Genomic DNA, 14,688 nt, shown 5'->3' on the forward strand with positions numbered 1-14,688 from the left:
CATGGAATTCACTCAGAGAGCAAAAAAACACATTATTCCAAATATCTTTCTTACCAAATTTTCCATGTGCTTCCCTTCTCTACTGATGTTAGGAAAGGGTCCCCTCCCCCTTAGAATGCTGTCATAAAATTACATTTGTTTACCATATCCTAGAAAAAGGGTATGGCTCACCTTACCCCTCGGCTCATCTTACCCCTCTCTCCCCTACTGCCAACTACTTTAGCTTACCAGGGTCTGTCTGTCTGCTATCACTTCTGGCTCCCTCTGAATTCGTTCCTCGCAAACAGGTTTTGTTAAACACATGTGGTCAATCTTCAACCTATAAGTATAAGCAAGGATATAAAAAAGGACACATAAATTATTGGATCATCCAGTGAGTGACAGACAAAAGTTACATTTCTAAAACGGATAGTTCCGGTCCTTGATTGTGATTGGCTGAATCGCGTTCGATGCCGTTGTAAATATCATGATAAACTCACACCTTGACCGCATTTCGTTCTATAGTAATGCGCTAGCACAAAACTAGCAGTGGCTGCGTCTTGTTGTTGCATGGCAACCATTCATAAGGAGGGAATATATTTCTTGGCGGAAGAAAGATTATCTATGAATATATCGTTACATTGTCGTTGCTGTGCCTTCGTTTCATGAAATCTTGCTAGATCGACGTAGTTACCGTTTTAGAAAAGCAATAAGCCACTCGAGTCCGTGGGTTATACTGTATAATCGAACAGCTAAGGGGGTTTTAGGCACTCCGCTTCGCGTCGTGCCTAACAACGCCCCTTAGCTGTTCGATTATACAGTATAACCCACGGCCTCTCGGGGCTTATTGCTTAAATAAACCCACTTTTTTTGAGGTTTTATAACTGACACAAACTACAAAGATGAGTACATTACTTAATACAATGAGAGAGGAAAATATTCAAATCTCAATGTCAAAGTGTGATACAAGTATTAATCTTTTAATACACTTTTGTCAGTTTGGCTTGAAATGGACAGCATTCATCTCAGTGACTTGGGCAAAAAAAAAGCTTTCTCAAAGTTTCTCATGTGAACTACAAAGCTTCACATGTGCATCAGAAAGTTTCTGGTGCAAACAAGAACATTCCTGACACATAAGCAAAACTCTGATGTTCAACTTCTAATAAGCACACTAAAAGGTTTTGGTGCTCACGAGAAGATAACAAATAAACCAACATTTTCTGCACATGTCCTTTTAGGGGCTCCATATACTTTTTTTTACAAGTAATTTGCATCATCAGTAAGTTAGCATCTGTCCCAGTCTTTCTTGTCTACTGTGTCTTTGAATGTCAGTGAAGGTGATAATAACACAAGCTAACACAAGCTCATTCATGCTCATACATATTTACAGCGGGCGCTTCTCTTATGTGTTTACTTTGGAGAGGTTAAACATCGGTAACTTGTACCTAACTGAAACTCATTTTAAATATTGTTTTGAAGAAAGAGGTTTGAACATTCACCCTTGGACTCAACCCCTTCAGACACTTGGCAGGAGTTTCTTTTTCCTTCTTCCCTCCCTCTCTCTCTCCAAAGCTCATTTTGGTGTCCCCACTGCAGGAACTAGATTTTCCCTGCTCTCCGGCTGGTGTTTATTTCGTTTTGTTTGTTTTACTATTTGAAATTCTGGGTAGGGATGAGTGTCCGCCTGTTTGAAGGGAAAGAGCATGCTCTCTCCTACTGGAAATACAGGACCTCTCCGTCAGAAGAAATCATCAAAAAGTTATTAAACTTCCTGGGAAAACATGTGAGTAGGCTATTCTTGCTGTCGCTAACACGCTAACTGAAACGACTTCAGCTCTCTGTTTCATGGATACTTGCTAGGTATAAGAGAATGTCAAAACAATAATAGAATATATGACATAGCAATAGCAAAACATAGGCCATGTGACATAGCATTTCTATTTCAAACGCATAATGTTTGGATGAAACTTGCACTGATAAGTTGAGGCTCAGCATTCCTATAAAGACTATTGTACTATATTGTATCTGAGATGAATATTCCCAAACTTGTGGCTCTTCAGAGGAGTCGGCCCTTTGAGCTGGTGGTGGATGTGGGCTGTGGGTCGGGGCAGGGCACTGTGCTGCTTGGCCCACACTTCTCCAAAGCAGTGGGGACCGACGTTAGTCCGGCACAGCTGGAGATGGCCCGTCAGCATTCCTCAGCTGAGAATATCACCTACAGGTCAGTAACGGCAAGCCATATGGAAACAGAGCTGTAACTTGGAGGACTGTTGTGCTGTCACTTAAAATAACTTCTGTAGTATATAATTATGTTTTCTTTTCTGCTGAGAGCTTAAAATGACTAGTGCCCGTTCAAACATGGCATTCCTGTAGAAATCCCTAGGCTACATGCCCACAAGGATGCCTGCTTAAAAACAAGAAGAAGATGGGGAAAAAGGATCATTCCAGCTAAGCATTCAATAATGAATAGGCGTATACTGAATATTATATTATAATAGCCCATATTAGAATAGAATACAATAGAATATATACTTTTTTGATCCAGTGAAGGAAATTAGTTTCTCTGCATTTAACCGAATTTAACCGAATTAGTGAACACACACAGCACACACACAGTGAGGTGAATCACACACTAACCCAGAGCAGTGAGCTGCCTGCCCAACCAGCGGCATTCAGGGAGCAGTGAGGGGTTAGGTGCCTTGCTCAAGGGCATTTCAGCCGTGGTGGACTGGTCGGGGATCGAACTGGCAACCCTCTGGTTACAAGCCTGAAGCCCTGACCAGCACACCACGGCTGCCCCACAACTTATATGCAGTAGGCTAGGGCAGGCTAACCAGAATTTGCATGCTGCATGTGACATTTTTACAGATCAAAATGACATAAGCCTAACAGCTGTTTTGACTTAAGGATGATTATTGTTAAGCTTTTTAAATAACTTTCTGCTCAATCTATCGATATCTAAAAACAAGCCGACCATCTCTGGTAGGTGTTCGTTTTCTACAATTTAAGTTTTTTTAATTTTTGTACTGAAGTGAATTAATGTGTAGATCCGAAGTTTAAACGGTAGTTGTGACGTGCAGTCACCTGACACCAAATGAGAGGAGATTATATATCTATGGCTGTGCTCCTAAGGGGAGCTGAGCTGTCCATGTTAATAGTTCTGAAATCTCCTTTTGGTGATTTTTTAAAAATGTGACTTTGTTTATCTTACAAAAGATTATGATCATCATGACCATGTCAGATGCTGATGTCGTCACATTCAGTATCTAAACATCATGGCCTGGTGGGTTGTTTCTCTCCCTTCTATACACAGAGAATGCCCTGCTGAGAAACTTCCTTTTGAAAACGCCACGGTGGACCTTGTGACGAGCATAGCGGCGTTTCACTGGTTTGACCAGCCACGCTTCCTCAAAGAGGCAGACAGAATACTGAGGCCTCAAGGATGTCTTTCACTCCTAAACTACAGCATGGACATGGAGCTTAGCTATAAAGGCTGCTCAGATGCTCTCAATCAAATCTGCAAGGAGGTCTGATAAGTTGTGCTGATGTCACCTCCAAATGCAGTAGGCTATATGCAAGCAGCAATGAGATTGGCTAATTACAAAATGACTGCCAGGAGGCCATTTTAAGATTTTGGGTCAATATTGACATGCTATTTGACAATATTCCAAATAACAGTGTTATTTGTTTGTATTCCAACAGGTATATGATACCCTCATGCAATACCGTAACCCCCACCTAGTTGCTGTTGACGCGTCTGACCCTTATAAGAAAGCCTATGACACGCTTGAATACCCTGACAAGGAATGGTGAGATTGTAATACTGAAGGAATGTCTGCTGCCTTTGATGTTATTACACCGATAGGCACTTAATTCAAATGGAATTCATCATTGTTGGGATATTTTCCAATATTGCTGGGCAATTCCGCTGTTTATTTCCTGGTTTTGGAACAGATTCACACTAAAGCAAACCTCACCGGAGTTCTAGCCAACCCTACCCCAGACCACGGTTTTCTGTTAGACTCGGGTCCGGAATAGGTGTCCACACCTGAGTTCGATAGACTGTGTTCACATTAAAATGAACAGAATCAACAGTGCAAGTGAACTCGGGTCCAGACCAAAGAGTCTAGTGAATGTGCCCCCAATTAACTTTCTGCCCATCACCAAATTCCCCTGATCTGGTCTCATTTTTCCACAGGTCAATACTATTACCATGCCATCCACAGTGTATACTCATAGTGTAGTAGACTAAGCATCAGTGATAATAGTGTCTGTGTCCTTTGACCTTACCAGGCATGAAAACCTTTGGGTGAGAAAGACTGTTCCTGTGTCCAACTATATTGGAATGGTAGAATCCTTCTCTCCCTACCAGGCTATTTTACGGGAGGACCCAGAGAAGGCCAGAAGACTTTCCAAGGACACAGCTGAGAGGTGGGGATACGCTGTGTGGGAATAAGTGACTCTAGTTTATATAACAATATCAGTGTTAAAATGCATCACTTTGATACCCAACATGTAAGTGGTTGGGATTTGGGAATAGTGTTTGGGTAAAAGTCAGTGCAGTTCTATCTTTAATTGGTCCTTGTTGAACAAACTTAACCTAGTATACAGCATACCAGTGTTAAGTGTCAAAGTATCAAACTAGGCTATTCAAAGAACCATAAGATATGGTATATGGTATATGGTATATAAATACACAGTTAAATATGACAATATAAGTTGCTGACAGGTCATTGGCAAGTTACAGACAACTTTAATTATGAAAGACTTCAAATGACATAATGAATGTTTACATTATCTCAAGGTTGCTGAAGGTGATGGGGGTGACGTCTCCAGACACAGAAGTTGTCTTGTCCATCAAGTATTCCTGTCTGCTGGCCCGCAAACCCTAGCTGGCAGAGTTTGCCCAAGACATAACATCTTAACAGTTGGGCTGCTGTTTCAACACTCCTGAGAGGCTGATGGAACATAATTTGTTGTGGGCATGGAACTTTCAATGTTACCTTTTTTCCATGTTATTGTTTTTTTATTTTATTATTATTATTATTTCTTGTCAACATAAATAAAATGGATTTGCCCTGGAAATTATGTTATCACAGCAAACTACAATTCTCTTTCAAATGGTCTGCTTGTCACCAATGAATTTGAATTTACATTTGAGCTGGATACTCATGAAAACATTTGTAACGTTTTTTTAGCTACAATTCTGTAACCTTTTTTTTCAATACCCACATTTGTGTACTTCAGAATAATAGAACCAACTCAAATTTCTGCAAAAAAATTACAGACCTTGTAATTTGATGTAAAATACCAGGTGACCCTTTGTTACAACCCACCTCACCACGGGGTGGGTTGTAAACACATACTGGGGTAAGTTGTAACAGTGAGATGAAAGACAGAAAAAGAGAGGTCAAACCATGCAATATGTTTCAAAAACATGTTTGGGGCATTGAAATAGGTCCATGAACACAAGAAAACAGTTTATTTACTTTTGTTTCGCTTTGAATGACCATGACCATAGTAGCCGTGGTATATGTGATTGTGTGTATGTGTATTTTTGTGTGTGAGATGTGTGGAGGGGTGTGTTTGTGAGTCTGTGTGTGTTTCTCTGTGTAAATTTGACTGGATAGTATAAAACATTGCACAAAACTTGTACTACAGATGTGCAGAGTTGGTAAGCTACAGCTGACAAAAAACAATGGCAGAGAAATTATATTATATGATGATTAAAAATTACACATGAATAATTTTAAGCCATCTGGAAGGGAGAGGATGTTTCCAAGTGAGGTGTAGGACAGGTCAACTCCCACCCCCTAATACTGAAGCAGTCTGTAACATCTTTTAATTTCTGTAGGCCTAACATGTTTTAATTTAATCTAGCAATTGTAGGCTACTAATTTGAATGCATGTGGAGTGTTACAACCTACCCCGATCCCTGACAGCCATAGCTGCTATGTATCTTGCTGTATAGGCCTAGTCTAGTGCTTTGGTTTATGCTTGGATGAAATGCATCATGTTTCGCCTCAGAGACTAGTTTAATATAATGAGGCATGCGATTGTATCTTCAATGGTAAAAGTACTGAGAAAAATATAGCCGTGGTGAAAATTTTGACTTTTTTAATGTCAAAATCACTTTTTCCTTTACTAAATTAGAACGGGTGACATAGGCTTAAAAATCACCATGTGGGACAGGTGGACGTGCTGATGTGATCATATGTCCAATCTTATTCTTATTCCTGTGGAAATGCGATGTTACAACTATCAATGTGTTACAACTATAGGCTACCCGGTCTCCCCCTCTTTAGGAATATAGCCTCTTTTGCAGCAAATAAGACTAACTTTAAGGATTGTGTCTGGGTGTAATAGCCTACCTCTTCATCTATCAGTTGTCAGCCTATGCTGATTATATTTTGTGGCCTCCCCGCCTGGAATCGCGGCTAGGCAGGCTGCCAATGCATCTGGGCGTTTTATATTTGTAACACTCGTGGGCTACCATAGCTCAGGCTCGTGAACGCGACTTAGTTAATATTTAGCATGATATTTAGCCTACTTTTTTAGTCATGTATGTTCCAGCCCGCAACAACTTGATGTCAACATAATAATGTAAGTCGGCCCTTGAGGGTATTTCTCTGATTGTGATAAACAACGATACAGGTTAAAACAGACGGTAGATCCAAGTACGGTGACAAATCCTATTTGCAGCCTAGGCCTGATCTCTGCTATCCAGTGCTTCGATTCAAGCACAAAATTCGCTGCATAAAGTTTTCACGAACTAGCCCCGTCATTACAAATTGCACGCAGAAGACTTGCAGTTTGTAAAGACCTTTTAGGTCTATGGTAATGACGCGGACGCGATGCTGGCCATAGTTTTGCACAAATTGAAGCAGCAGTACACCAGATGTTGAAAAAAAAGTTCACGTGTGATGAGGTCTTGGGTCATTTATTCACACAATCTGATTCTGAAGGGGAGAGTCTGCCTTTTGGAGATTATGATCGATCGCAGTGATCAAGCGTCTGTGAATGGACGTTCGTCGACCCTCTGCCCAACATAATTGGAGGTGCCAGTGTAGTCGAGGTTTTTGTGTCTGTAATGCACGTGGTACAGACATCTGAAGAACTACAAAGTCACTCGCGAATTCGCGATAGGCACTGATTTTTTTTCCACAGAGATGTTTGTCCTTGGTTTTATTTTTGTGAAAGGCAAACTGTTGAATTTCATCATGGGTCAAGCCAAAATGGCTATTTATCACTAGGAGGAATAAGGTTAACCAACCTGGAACTAATGTTGTTCTGTTTCCTGCCCTGGAGTTTTGGTTGACTTCCATTTTTATAAGTTGATGCAAAATCTGGAAACTTTTGAGGATCCGGTGTACCAAACAAGCAATATGCACTCTGTTAGAAGTTTTTATTTATCTATTTTTATCTCTACTTTTTTATGGCAATGATTGATTGATTGATTGATTGATTGATTGATTGATCAAAAATCTCTCTCTTTCTTCCTCTCTCTCTCTCTTTTTCTCTCTATCTCTCGCTCTCTCCCTCTCCAAAGCTCATTTTCGTGTCCCCACTGCAGGAACTAGATTTTCCCTGCTCTCTTGCTGTTGTCAGTTTCTTTTCGCTTGTTTTCCTTTTTGGAATTCTGGGTAGGGATGAGTGTCCGCCTGTTTGAAGGGAAAGAGCATGCTCTCTCCTACTGGAAATACAGGATCTCTCCGTCAGAAGAAATCATCAACAAGATTTTAAACTTCCTGGGAAAACATGTGAGTATTCTTGCTGTCGCTAACACACTAACTGAAAAGAATTTTCAGGTTCCCGGTTCCAGGTCTCTATTTTATAGACAAGTGCTATAGTATAAGAGAATGTCAAAACAATAATAGACCATATGACATAGCAATAACATAGGCCATGCGCATAGCATTTCTATTTCAAACACATAATATATGCACTGATAAGTTGAGGCTAAGCATTCCATCCTATATAGACTATTGTACTAATGTATCGGATATGAATATTCCCACACTTGTGGCTCTTCAGAGGAGTCGGCCCTTTGAGCTGGTGGTGGATGTGGGCTGTGGGTCGGGGCAGGGCACTGTGCTGCTTGGCCCACACTTCTCCAAAGCAGTGGGGACCGACATTAGTCCGGCACAGCTGGAGATGGCCCGTCAGCATTCCTCAGCTGAGAATATCACCTACAGGTCAGTAACGGCAGGCCTTATGGAAACAGAGCTGTGGAGGACTGTTGTGCTGTCACTTAAAATAACTTCTATAGTATATAATTATGTTTTCTATTCTGCTGAGAGCTTAAAATGACTGGTACAGTGCCCGTTCAAACATGCCATTCCTGTGGAAATCCCGTAGCCCAATTACATGCCCGTAAGGATGCCTGCTTTAAAAAAATAAGATGATAGGGAAAAGCATCGTTCTTGCAGTTCTCTTAGTTAATTTGTAGGTTTGTTATTTGGTGATTTTCTTAAAATGTGACTTTGTTTATCTTACAAACCTTATGATCATCATGACCGTATCAGATTCTGATGTCGTCACATTCAGTATCTAAACATTGTGGCCTGGTGGGTTGCATCTCTCCCTTCCATACACACAGAGAATGCCCTGCTGAGGAACTTCCTTTTGAAAATGGCACGGTGGACCTTGTGACGAGCATAGTAGCGTTTCACTGGTTTGACCAGCCACGCTTCCTCAAAGAGGCAGACAGAATACTGAGGCCTCAAGGATGCCTTTCACTCCTAGACTACAGCATGGACATGGAGCTTAGCTACGGAGACTGTTCAGATGCTCTCAATCAAATCTGCAAGGAGGTCTGATAAGTTCTTCTTAGTCAGTCTATTATTTGCCAATGTCACCTCCAAATGCAGTAGGCTATATGCATATTCAAGCAGCAATGAGATTAGCTAATTACAAAATGACTGCCAGGAGGCCACCATTTTAATATTGACATGCTATTTGACAATATTCCAAATAACAATGTTATTTGTATTCCAACAGGTATATGATACTCTAACGCAATACCGTAACCCGTACCTAGATGCTGACGCACTGGAGCCTTACAAGAAAGCCTATGACAGGCTTGAATACCCTGACAAGGAATGGTGAGATTGTAATGAAGTTGTTATAGATACTGAAGGAATGTCTGCTGCCTTTGTGACGTTATTAAGTACACTGAGTTAAGTACACTTAAGTACACTTAAGCACTTAATTCAAATGGAATTCATAATTGTTGGGATATTTACCAATATTGCTTGGCAATTCCGCTGTTTATTTCCTGGTTTTGGAACAGATTCGCACTAAAGCAAACCTCACCGAAGTTCTAGCCAACCCTACCCCAGACCATTTTTCAATTTTCTGGTGGACTCGGGTCCAGTCCAATTCAGGTGTCCACACCTGAGTTCAGTAGACTGTGTTCACATTAAAATGAACAGAACCAACAGTCCAAGTGAACTCGGGTGCAGACCAAAGGGTTTAGTGTGAATGTGCCCCCAACTAACATTCTGCCCATCACCAAATTCCCTAGTCTCACTATACTAAGCTCAATCTTTTAAGTTAGTATGGGGAGTCTGCACTTTATTTCTACTGCACAAGAGGCGTGATCAAAAGGCATCGTTCAAATGACTCCCTGCGCTTGGATAGTCCTTCAACCAATCAGACCAGCAATCCGATGCGTCTTTTGGATAAGCTAGTTTGTGAGTGGACCCAAAGGTGTGGACAGGAAACAGGGGAGATAGATGTGCAGGTTTCCAGCCTGAGCTGCCGGGCAAAATCCAAATTCGCCGACAGGTCAGGCAGGTTTCACCCAGTCCAAATTCCCCTGATCTAGTCTAATTTTTCCACATGTCAGTACTGTCACCATGAGTAAACATCAGTGATAATAGTGTCTGTGTCCTTTGCCCTTACCAGGCATGAAACCCTTTGGGTGAGAAAGACTGTTCCTGTGTCCAACTATATTGGAATGGTAGAATCCTTCTCTCCCTACCAGACTATTTTACGTGAGGACCCAGAGAAGGCCAGAAGACTTTCCCAGGACACAAATGAGAGGTGGGGACACGCCCTGTGTGGGAATAAGTGACTCTAGTTGATAAGTAACAATATCAGTGTTAAAATGCATCACTTTGATACCCAATATGTACACTAAGTGGTTGGGAATAGTAAAATAATTTAGGTAAAAGTCAGTGCAGTCTTATCTTTAATTGGTCAGTATTAAACAAACTTAGCCTAGTATACAGCATGCCAGTGCTAAGTGTGAAAGATACTTGGCTATTCAAAGAACAGTAAAATATGGTATATGGTATGGTATATAAATACGGTTAAATATGACAATAGAAGTTGCTGATGGGTCATTGGCAAGTGTAATTTACAGACACCAAATGTAATTATGAGAGTTCAAATGACATAATGAATGTTTAAATTATCTTAAGGTTGCTGAAGGTGATGGGGGTAACATCTCCAGACACAGAAGTTGTCTTGTCCATCAAGTATTCCTGTCTGCTGGCTCGCAAACCCTAGCTGCCAGAGTTTGCCCAAGACACATCATCTTAACAGTTGGGCTTCTGTTTCAACACTCCTGAGAGAGCGATGGGACCCGGTCTACCGTTTTTCCATTTTTTTTTTTTTTTTTTTAAATAAATCCACAACAATGTAATTTGCATGTAATGTTTGCATGGCAAACCTAAAGTTCTCTCTCAAATGGCCTAGCCATGTTGGCCTAGTGAAGTCGTCCAACAACATGCCCTTTGGATCCTGTCTCGTCTACTCTTCTACAGTCTATTGCAACCGCTGTTATACCAGCAGTCACTGGTCTTTAAGCAAGTATGTGACTTCCTCAGAATCAGAATAACTTACTAGACCCTATGCAGTTTGGTTTCAAGAGTGGTCATTCTACTTAAACTGCTGTCTGTGACTGAAGCATTGAGAGAAGCTAAGTCCTCTGCTCAGTCATCACTGTTAATTCTGCTAGCTTTATCTCCTGCCTTTGATACTGTTAACTATGATATTCTCCTTTCTACACTTTCTGAACTGGGAATTTCTGGGAAAGCTCTGAAGTGGTTCAACTCTTACCATATAGGGCATTCTTTTAGCGTGTCTTGGCAGGGACAAGTATCAAAGTCCCATGACCTCACTACAGAAGTGCCTCAGGGATCAGTATTAGGGCCAATGCTTTTCTCTACTTCAAGGGATAATCCGGAGTGAAATGCACTTTAGATCAATTTTTCGGACTATTGGTAGTAAATACGTTGAGTTGACACCAAAATCATGTCATTCGGATGTATTTTGACAAAGTTCGAGTTCACCGTTTTTAGCCAAAACTCGTTAGCCTGGAAGTGACGCGGGCATGTCCTTTCGCCGCTACAAAACGCTATTTTTATACCTCTTCTACTGTTCCAAACAACACTACACTTACGTGGTAGTGAGTAGAGGGTCCCTAAAGCCAAACCGAAGTATCCCCACGTCTTTATGTGGTCGGATAGAGAGTCCAGAATGAATTTAATCGAGTCAGTACCTTTCCGGGAATGTCGCTGCTGCAGCTGGCAACGCTTTAACAACACTTTATTAACATTTCCGGAAAGGTACGGAGTGTCATCATTGATTGACTTGACTTCTCTGAGCATGTAGCCTCAATTGCTAAGTCATGTCGGTTTATCCTTTACAACATTAGGAAGATCAGACCTTATCTGACGCAAGATTCTACACAGCTTCTTGTTCAGGCCATGGTTCTATCCAAGATGGATTATTGTAATTCACTGTTAGCTGGCCTACCTGCTTATAAAATCGCTACAACTAATTCAGAATGCTGCAGCAAGTCTAGTCTTCAATCAGTCAAAGAGGACACATGTAACTCCTCTCTTAGTGACTCTCCACTGGCTCCCTATAAGTGGCCAGAATTAAATTTTAATCTCTCAGTTTAGCCTATAGGACACCGACTGGATTCGCTCCCTCCTACTTGAATTCAATGATCAAGCTTTACATTCCCAACTGTGCCCACTACGTTCTTCTGACAAGCGTCTGCTGTGTCGACCAGCTATTAATGCTGGGTCAAATTCAGGATTATTTTCATCAGTGGTTCCATGTTGGTGGAATGAGTTGCCCAGTACTCTTCATTCCAATAATAGTTTTTAATCTTTCTATCTATCTATTTAATATGCACTTAGTCTGTTAGCATTTCTTAGGATTATGGTTTGTATATTATAGTGTTGATTTGTTTTCATTAAGCCATTGATTGAATTGACGTTGTTTTATTAGTGCCTAATATTCCACAGTTATTGTTATTATATAATTGACTGAATAACTTTATTGTTTATTTACTATTCTCCCATTTAGTCTGTTTATTTTCATTAGGTTTGTTGTTGTTTATATTGCTATTCTCTTTAGTCGACAAAATAGTCTGATCAACTATTTGAATTTGTTCACTGCTAAACTAATTATTGTATTGTTTTTGTTTGTATGTCGCTTTGGACAAAGGTGTCTGTAATTCTCACCCATCACAATAAATCTGAATTTCTATTTGAGCTGGAGACATTCTGCCCATTCTGTTGATGACATTAATATGAATTGCCCATCACTGGATAATCTGCTGTGTTCAGAATTGGAAGATTTAATTTTTACATTTTCTTAATTCCATAATGATTTTATACACAACAACTTGTGAGATTCTATTTTTTATTCAGTCGGTAAAAATGAAATTCAAAATAAATATGTCACTCTGTTAAACAGTGGTAATAACAGAGACACTGGTCACAACCTCCTTTCCACACACACACACACACACACACTGTCCTCTGAAATTGTTTTGGAAGTGGACACAGTGGAAGAAAGGGTTTTTCTACTGGTCTGCAGAGGCCTCCATATCGGCCTCCCCTTCTTCCGCAGGATCTCCTGGGAGAACGTCAGTCACCTTCTGGATGAGTTCCTCAATCTGATCCTCCGACAGTCTCTCCTCACTCTCCTCCACCATCTGCACAGAGGAAGTTTGCATAACTACATTAAAGAGACCCTATGCAACTTTTTCATAGTCATAAAATCGCTCAGAAATCGTTGTTTTGCTTGACTGACCAGTTTCATCGAAAACAGTGATATTTCCTCCCGCCCCCAGTGTCCCTATCCGCTATTGCAACCTTGCAGTTTCTGCAGGAGACGATCGCTCTTGTTTACATCTGAAAGTCTGAGACGCGTAAGGAACAAGAAGAACCACGCTTGCTATTTATATATAGCGTATAAAGCTGTCCGGGAAGCTCTGCAGAGAAATATGCAAGCATAAAACGAGCGAAACCGAAACCAGAGATGAAATCGCCAATCCTGCATAGATCCTCTTTAACCTGCAAGCTATTTGAGCAAAATAAATATTTTGAGAGAGAGAGAGAGAGACAGAGAGGGAATAATCTGTGCCATCCATTTGTCAATCTGTGGTACCGTCGATTCATTTCAAGTTTTGCTGGAATCACCCAAGAAGGGAAACCAGACTTGGCCTAACATGAATTTCTCCCCAATTGTTGTTGTGTCTCCCCAGCCTTTAGAAAATGATACGCAGTGTTGGGTAGGTTACTTTAGAAATGTAATGTGTTACAGTTACAAGTTACCCTGTCTAAATTGTAATAGTAGTGTAACTATTTGAATTACTTTGTCTGAGTAACGTAACTAACTAGAAATGCAATTCCAAGGAATTACCAGTGCATGAAATGCAAAAATAGATAGATAATGTAGATATGGTTACTAAGGTGTAGCTAGGGTAAACATGGTGGTTGCATAGTTTACAGAGAGTTGATAGTGTGAAGGTAGACAGTTTAAAGCTGAAACATTCCCAGTTCTAACTTAACTAATGATTACTATTCATGGTAATGTTAACTATGGTAACAATGATAACCAGGTTTATTGGTTAACTTAGCTACTGATTTCATGCAGTAATGGTAAAAATGTTATATATGCTAACTATGCTCACAGTGCTAACCAGGTTGATTAGCTAACTTAACTAATGATTTCTAGCAGTTATGCTACAAAATGCTAACTATGCTAGCAATGCTAACTATGGTAACAATGCTAACTTAAACTAACAATGCTAACCAGGTTGATTAGCTGACTTAACTGATGATTTCTAGCAATAATGCTAAAAATGCTAACTATTCTAACAATGCTAAAATTGCTAACAATGCTAACCAGGTTGATTAGCTAACTTAGTTGATGTTTTTTTGCAGTTATGCTAAAAATGCTAACAATGCTAACCATGCTAACTAGCTAACTTGCTAGTGAGGACTTTTATTTTGAAACATTTGCTGCTAGGGTATCCATGGTGGCCACTATCAGGAAACAAGAAGTTACTGCAGTATAATCATGTTGGTTGCTATGGAAACGGTCATAAACGCTTAATTTTAATGGTTGATATGTTGGTTGCTAGGTACATGGAGTTTTCGTGTAGTTGACTGGAGGCATAGTTGATAACTGACAGTTGGAATGGTTGAACAGTTAAATAGTTGAGTAGTTACAATGGTTAAATGATTTAATAGTGTATTATTGCAGTGAGGACCTGTATTTTGAAACAGTTGTGGACAGAGGAAGAAGTGAAACAGGATCTGTAGTCTTAATGAGATTGTATGCTTAAAGCCTGAGACAGAAGGTGCCTCTCATATAGCGTTTACGCGTCCTCTCTCGCTCCTCGATCCTCACTGATCTACATAAAGAATTATGGAGCGGCAACAATGGGATAGTCTA

General features: G+C 40.4%; 3 protein-coding genes across 4 annotated transcripts in view; 2 read left to right on the forward strand and 1 right to left on the reverse strand.

The window, feature by feature from the left end:
• Positions 1–1,532: 1,532 nt before the first annotated feature.
• On the forward strand, positions 1,533–5,088 carry LOC134097568 (putative methyltransferase DDB_G0268948). Its single transcript, XM_062550462.1, has 6 exons — positions 1,533–1,762; positions 2,040–2,200; positions 3,293–3,506; positions 3,682–3,788; positions 4,273–4,410; positions 4,784–5,088. The coding sequence occupies exons 1-6, from the start codon at positions 1,652–1,654 to the stop codon at positions 4,869–4,871; spliced, it is 819 nt and encodes a 272-aa protein (XP_062406446.1). The 5' UTR covers positions 1,533–1,651; the 3' UTR covers positions 4,872–5,088.
• Positions 5,089–6,475: 1,387 nt separating this feature from the next.
• Positions 6,476–10,605, forward strand: LOC134097572 (putative methyltransferase DDB_G0268948). Of its 2 annotated transcripts, none has more exons than XM_062550467.1 (7): positions 6,476–6,582; positions 7,553–7,739; positions 8,014–8,174; positions 8,579–8,792; positions 8,980–9,083; positions 9,889–10,026; positions 10,407–10,605. In XM_062550467.1, exons 2-7 carry the CDS (start codon positions 7,629–7,631, stop codon positions 10,492–10,494), a joined length of 816 nt encoding a protein of 271 aa, XP_062406451.1. In that variant the 5' UTR covers positions 6,476–6,582; positions 7,553–7,628; the 3' UTR covers positions 10,495–10,605. The 2 variants fall into 2 exon arrangements, with proteins under 2 accessions (XP_062406451.1, XP_062406450.1); XM_062550466.1 differs by having other exon boundaries at positions 6,479–6,582; positions 7,529–7,739.
• Positions 10,606–12,628: 2,023 nt separating this feature from the next.
• crcp (calcitonin gene-related peptide-receptor component protein) overlaps positions 12,629–14,688 on the reverse strand; it is a 28,983-nt gene continuing 26,923 nt past the window's right edge. The window contains exon 6 of the mRNA XM_062550468.1: positions 12,629–12,940. Coding sequence (XP_062406452.1) covers positions 12,809–12,940 — 132 coding nt within the window. The 3' untranslated portion in view covers positions 12,629–12,808. The remainder of the gene's footprint in view (positions 12,941–14,688) is intronic.

The sequence above is a fragment of the Sardina pilchardus genome, chromosome 12, assembly GCF_963854185.1.
Source record: "Sardina pilchardus chromosome 12, fSarPil1.1, whole genome shotgun sequence".
In the NCBI taxonomy this organism is placed as follows: domain Eukaryota; kingdom Metazoa; phylum Chordata; class Actinopteri; order Clupeiformes; family Clupeidae; genus Sardina; species Sardina pilchardus.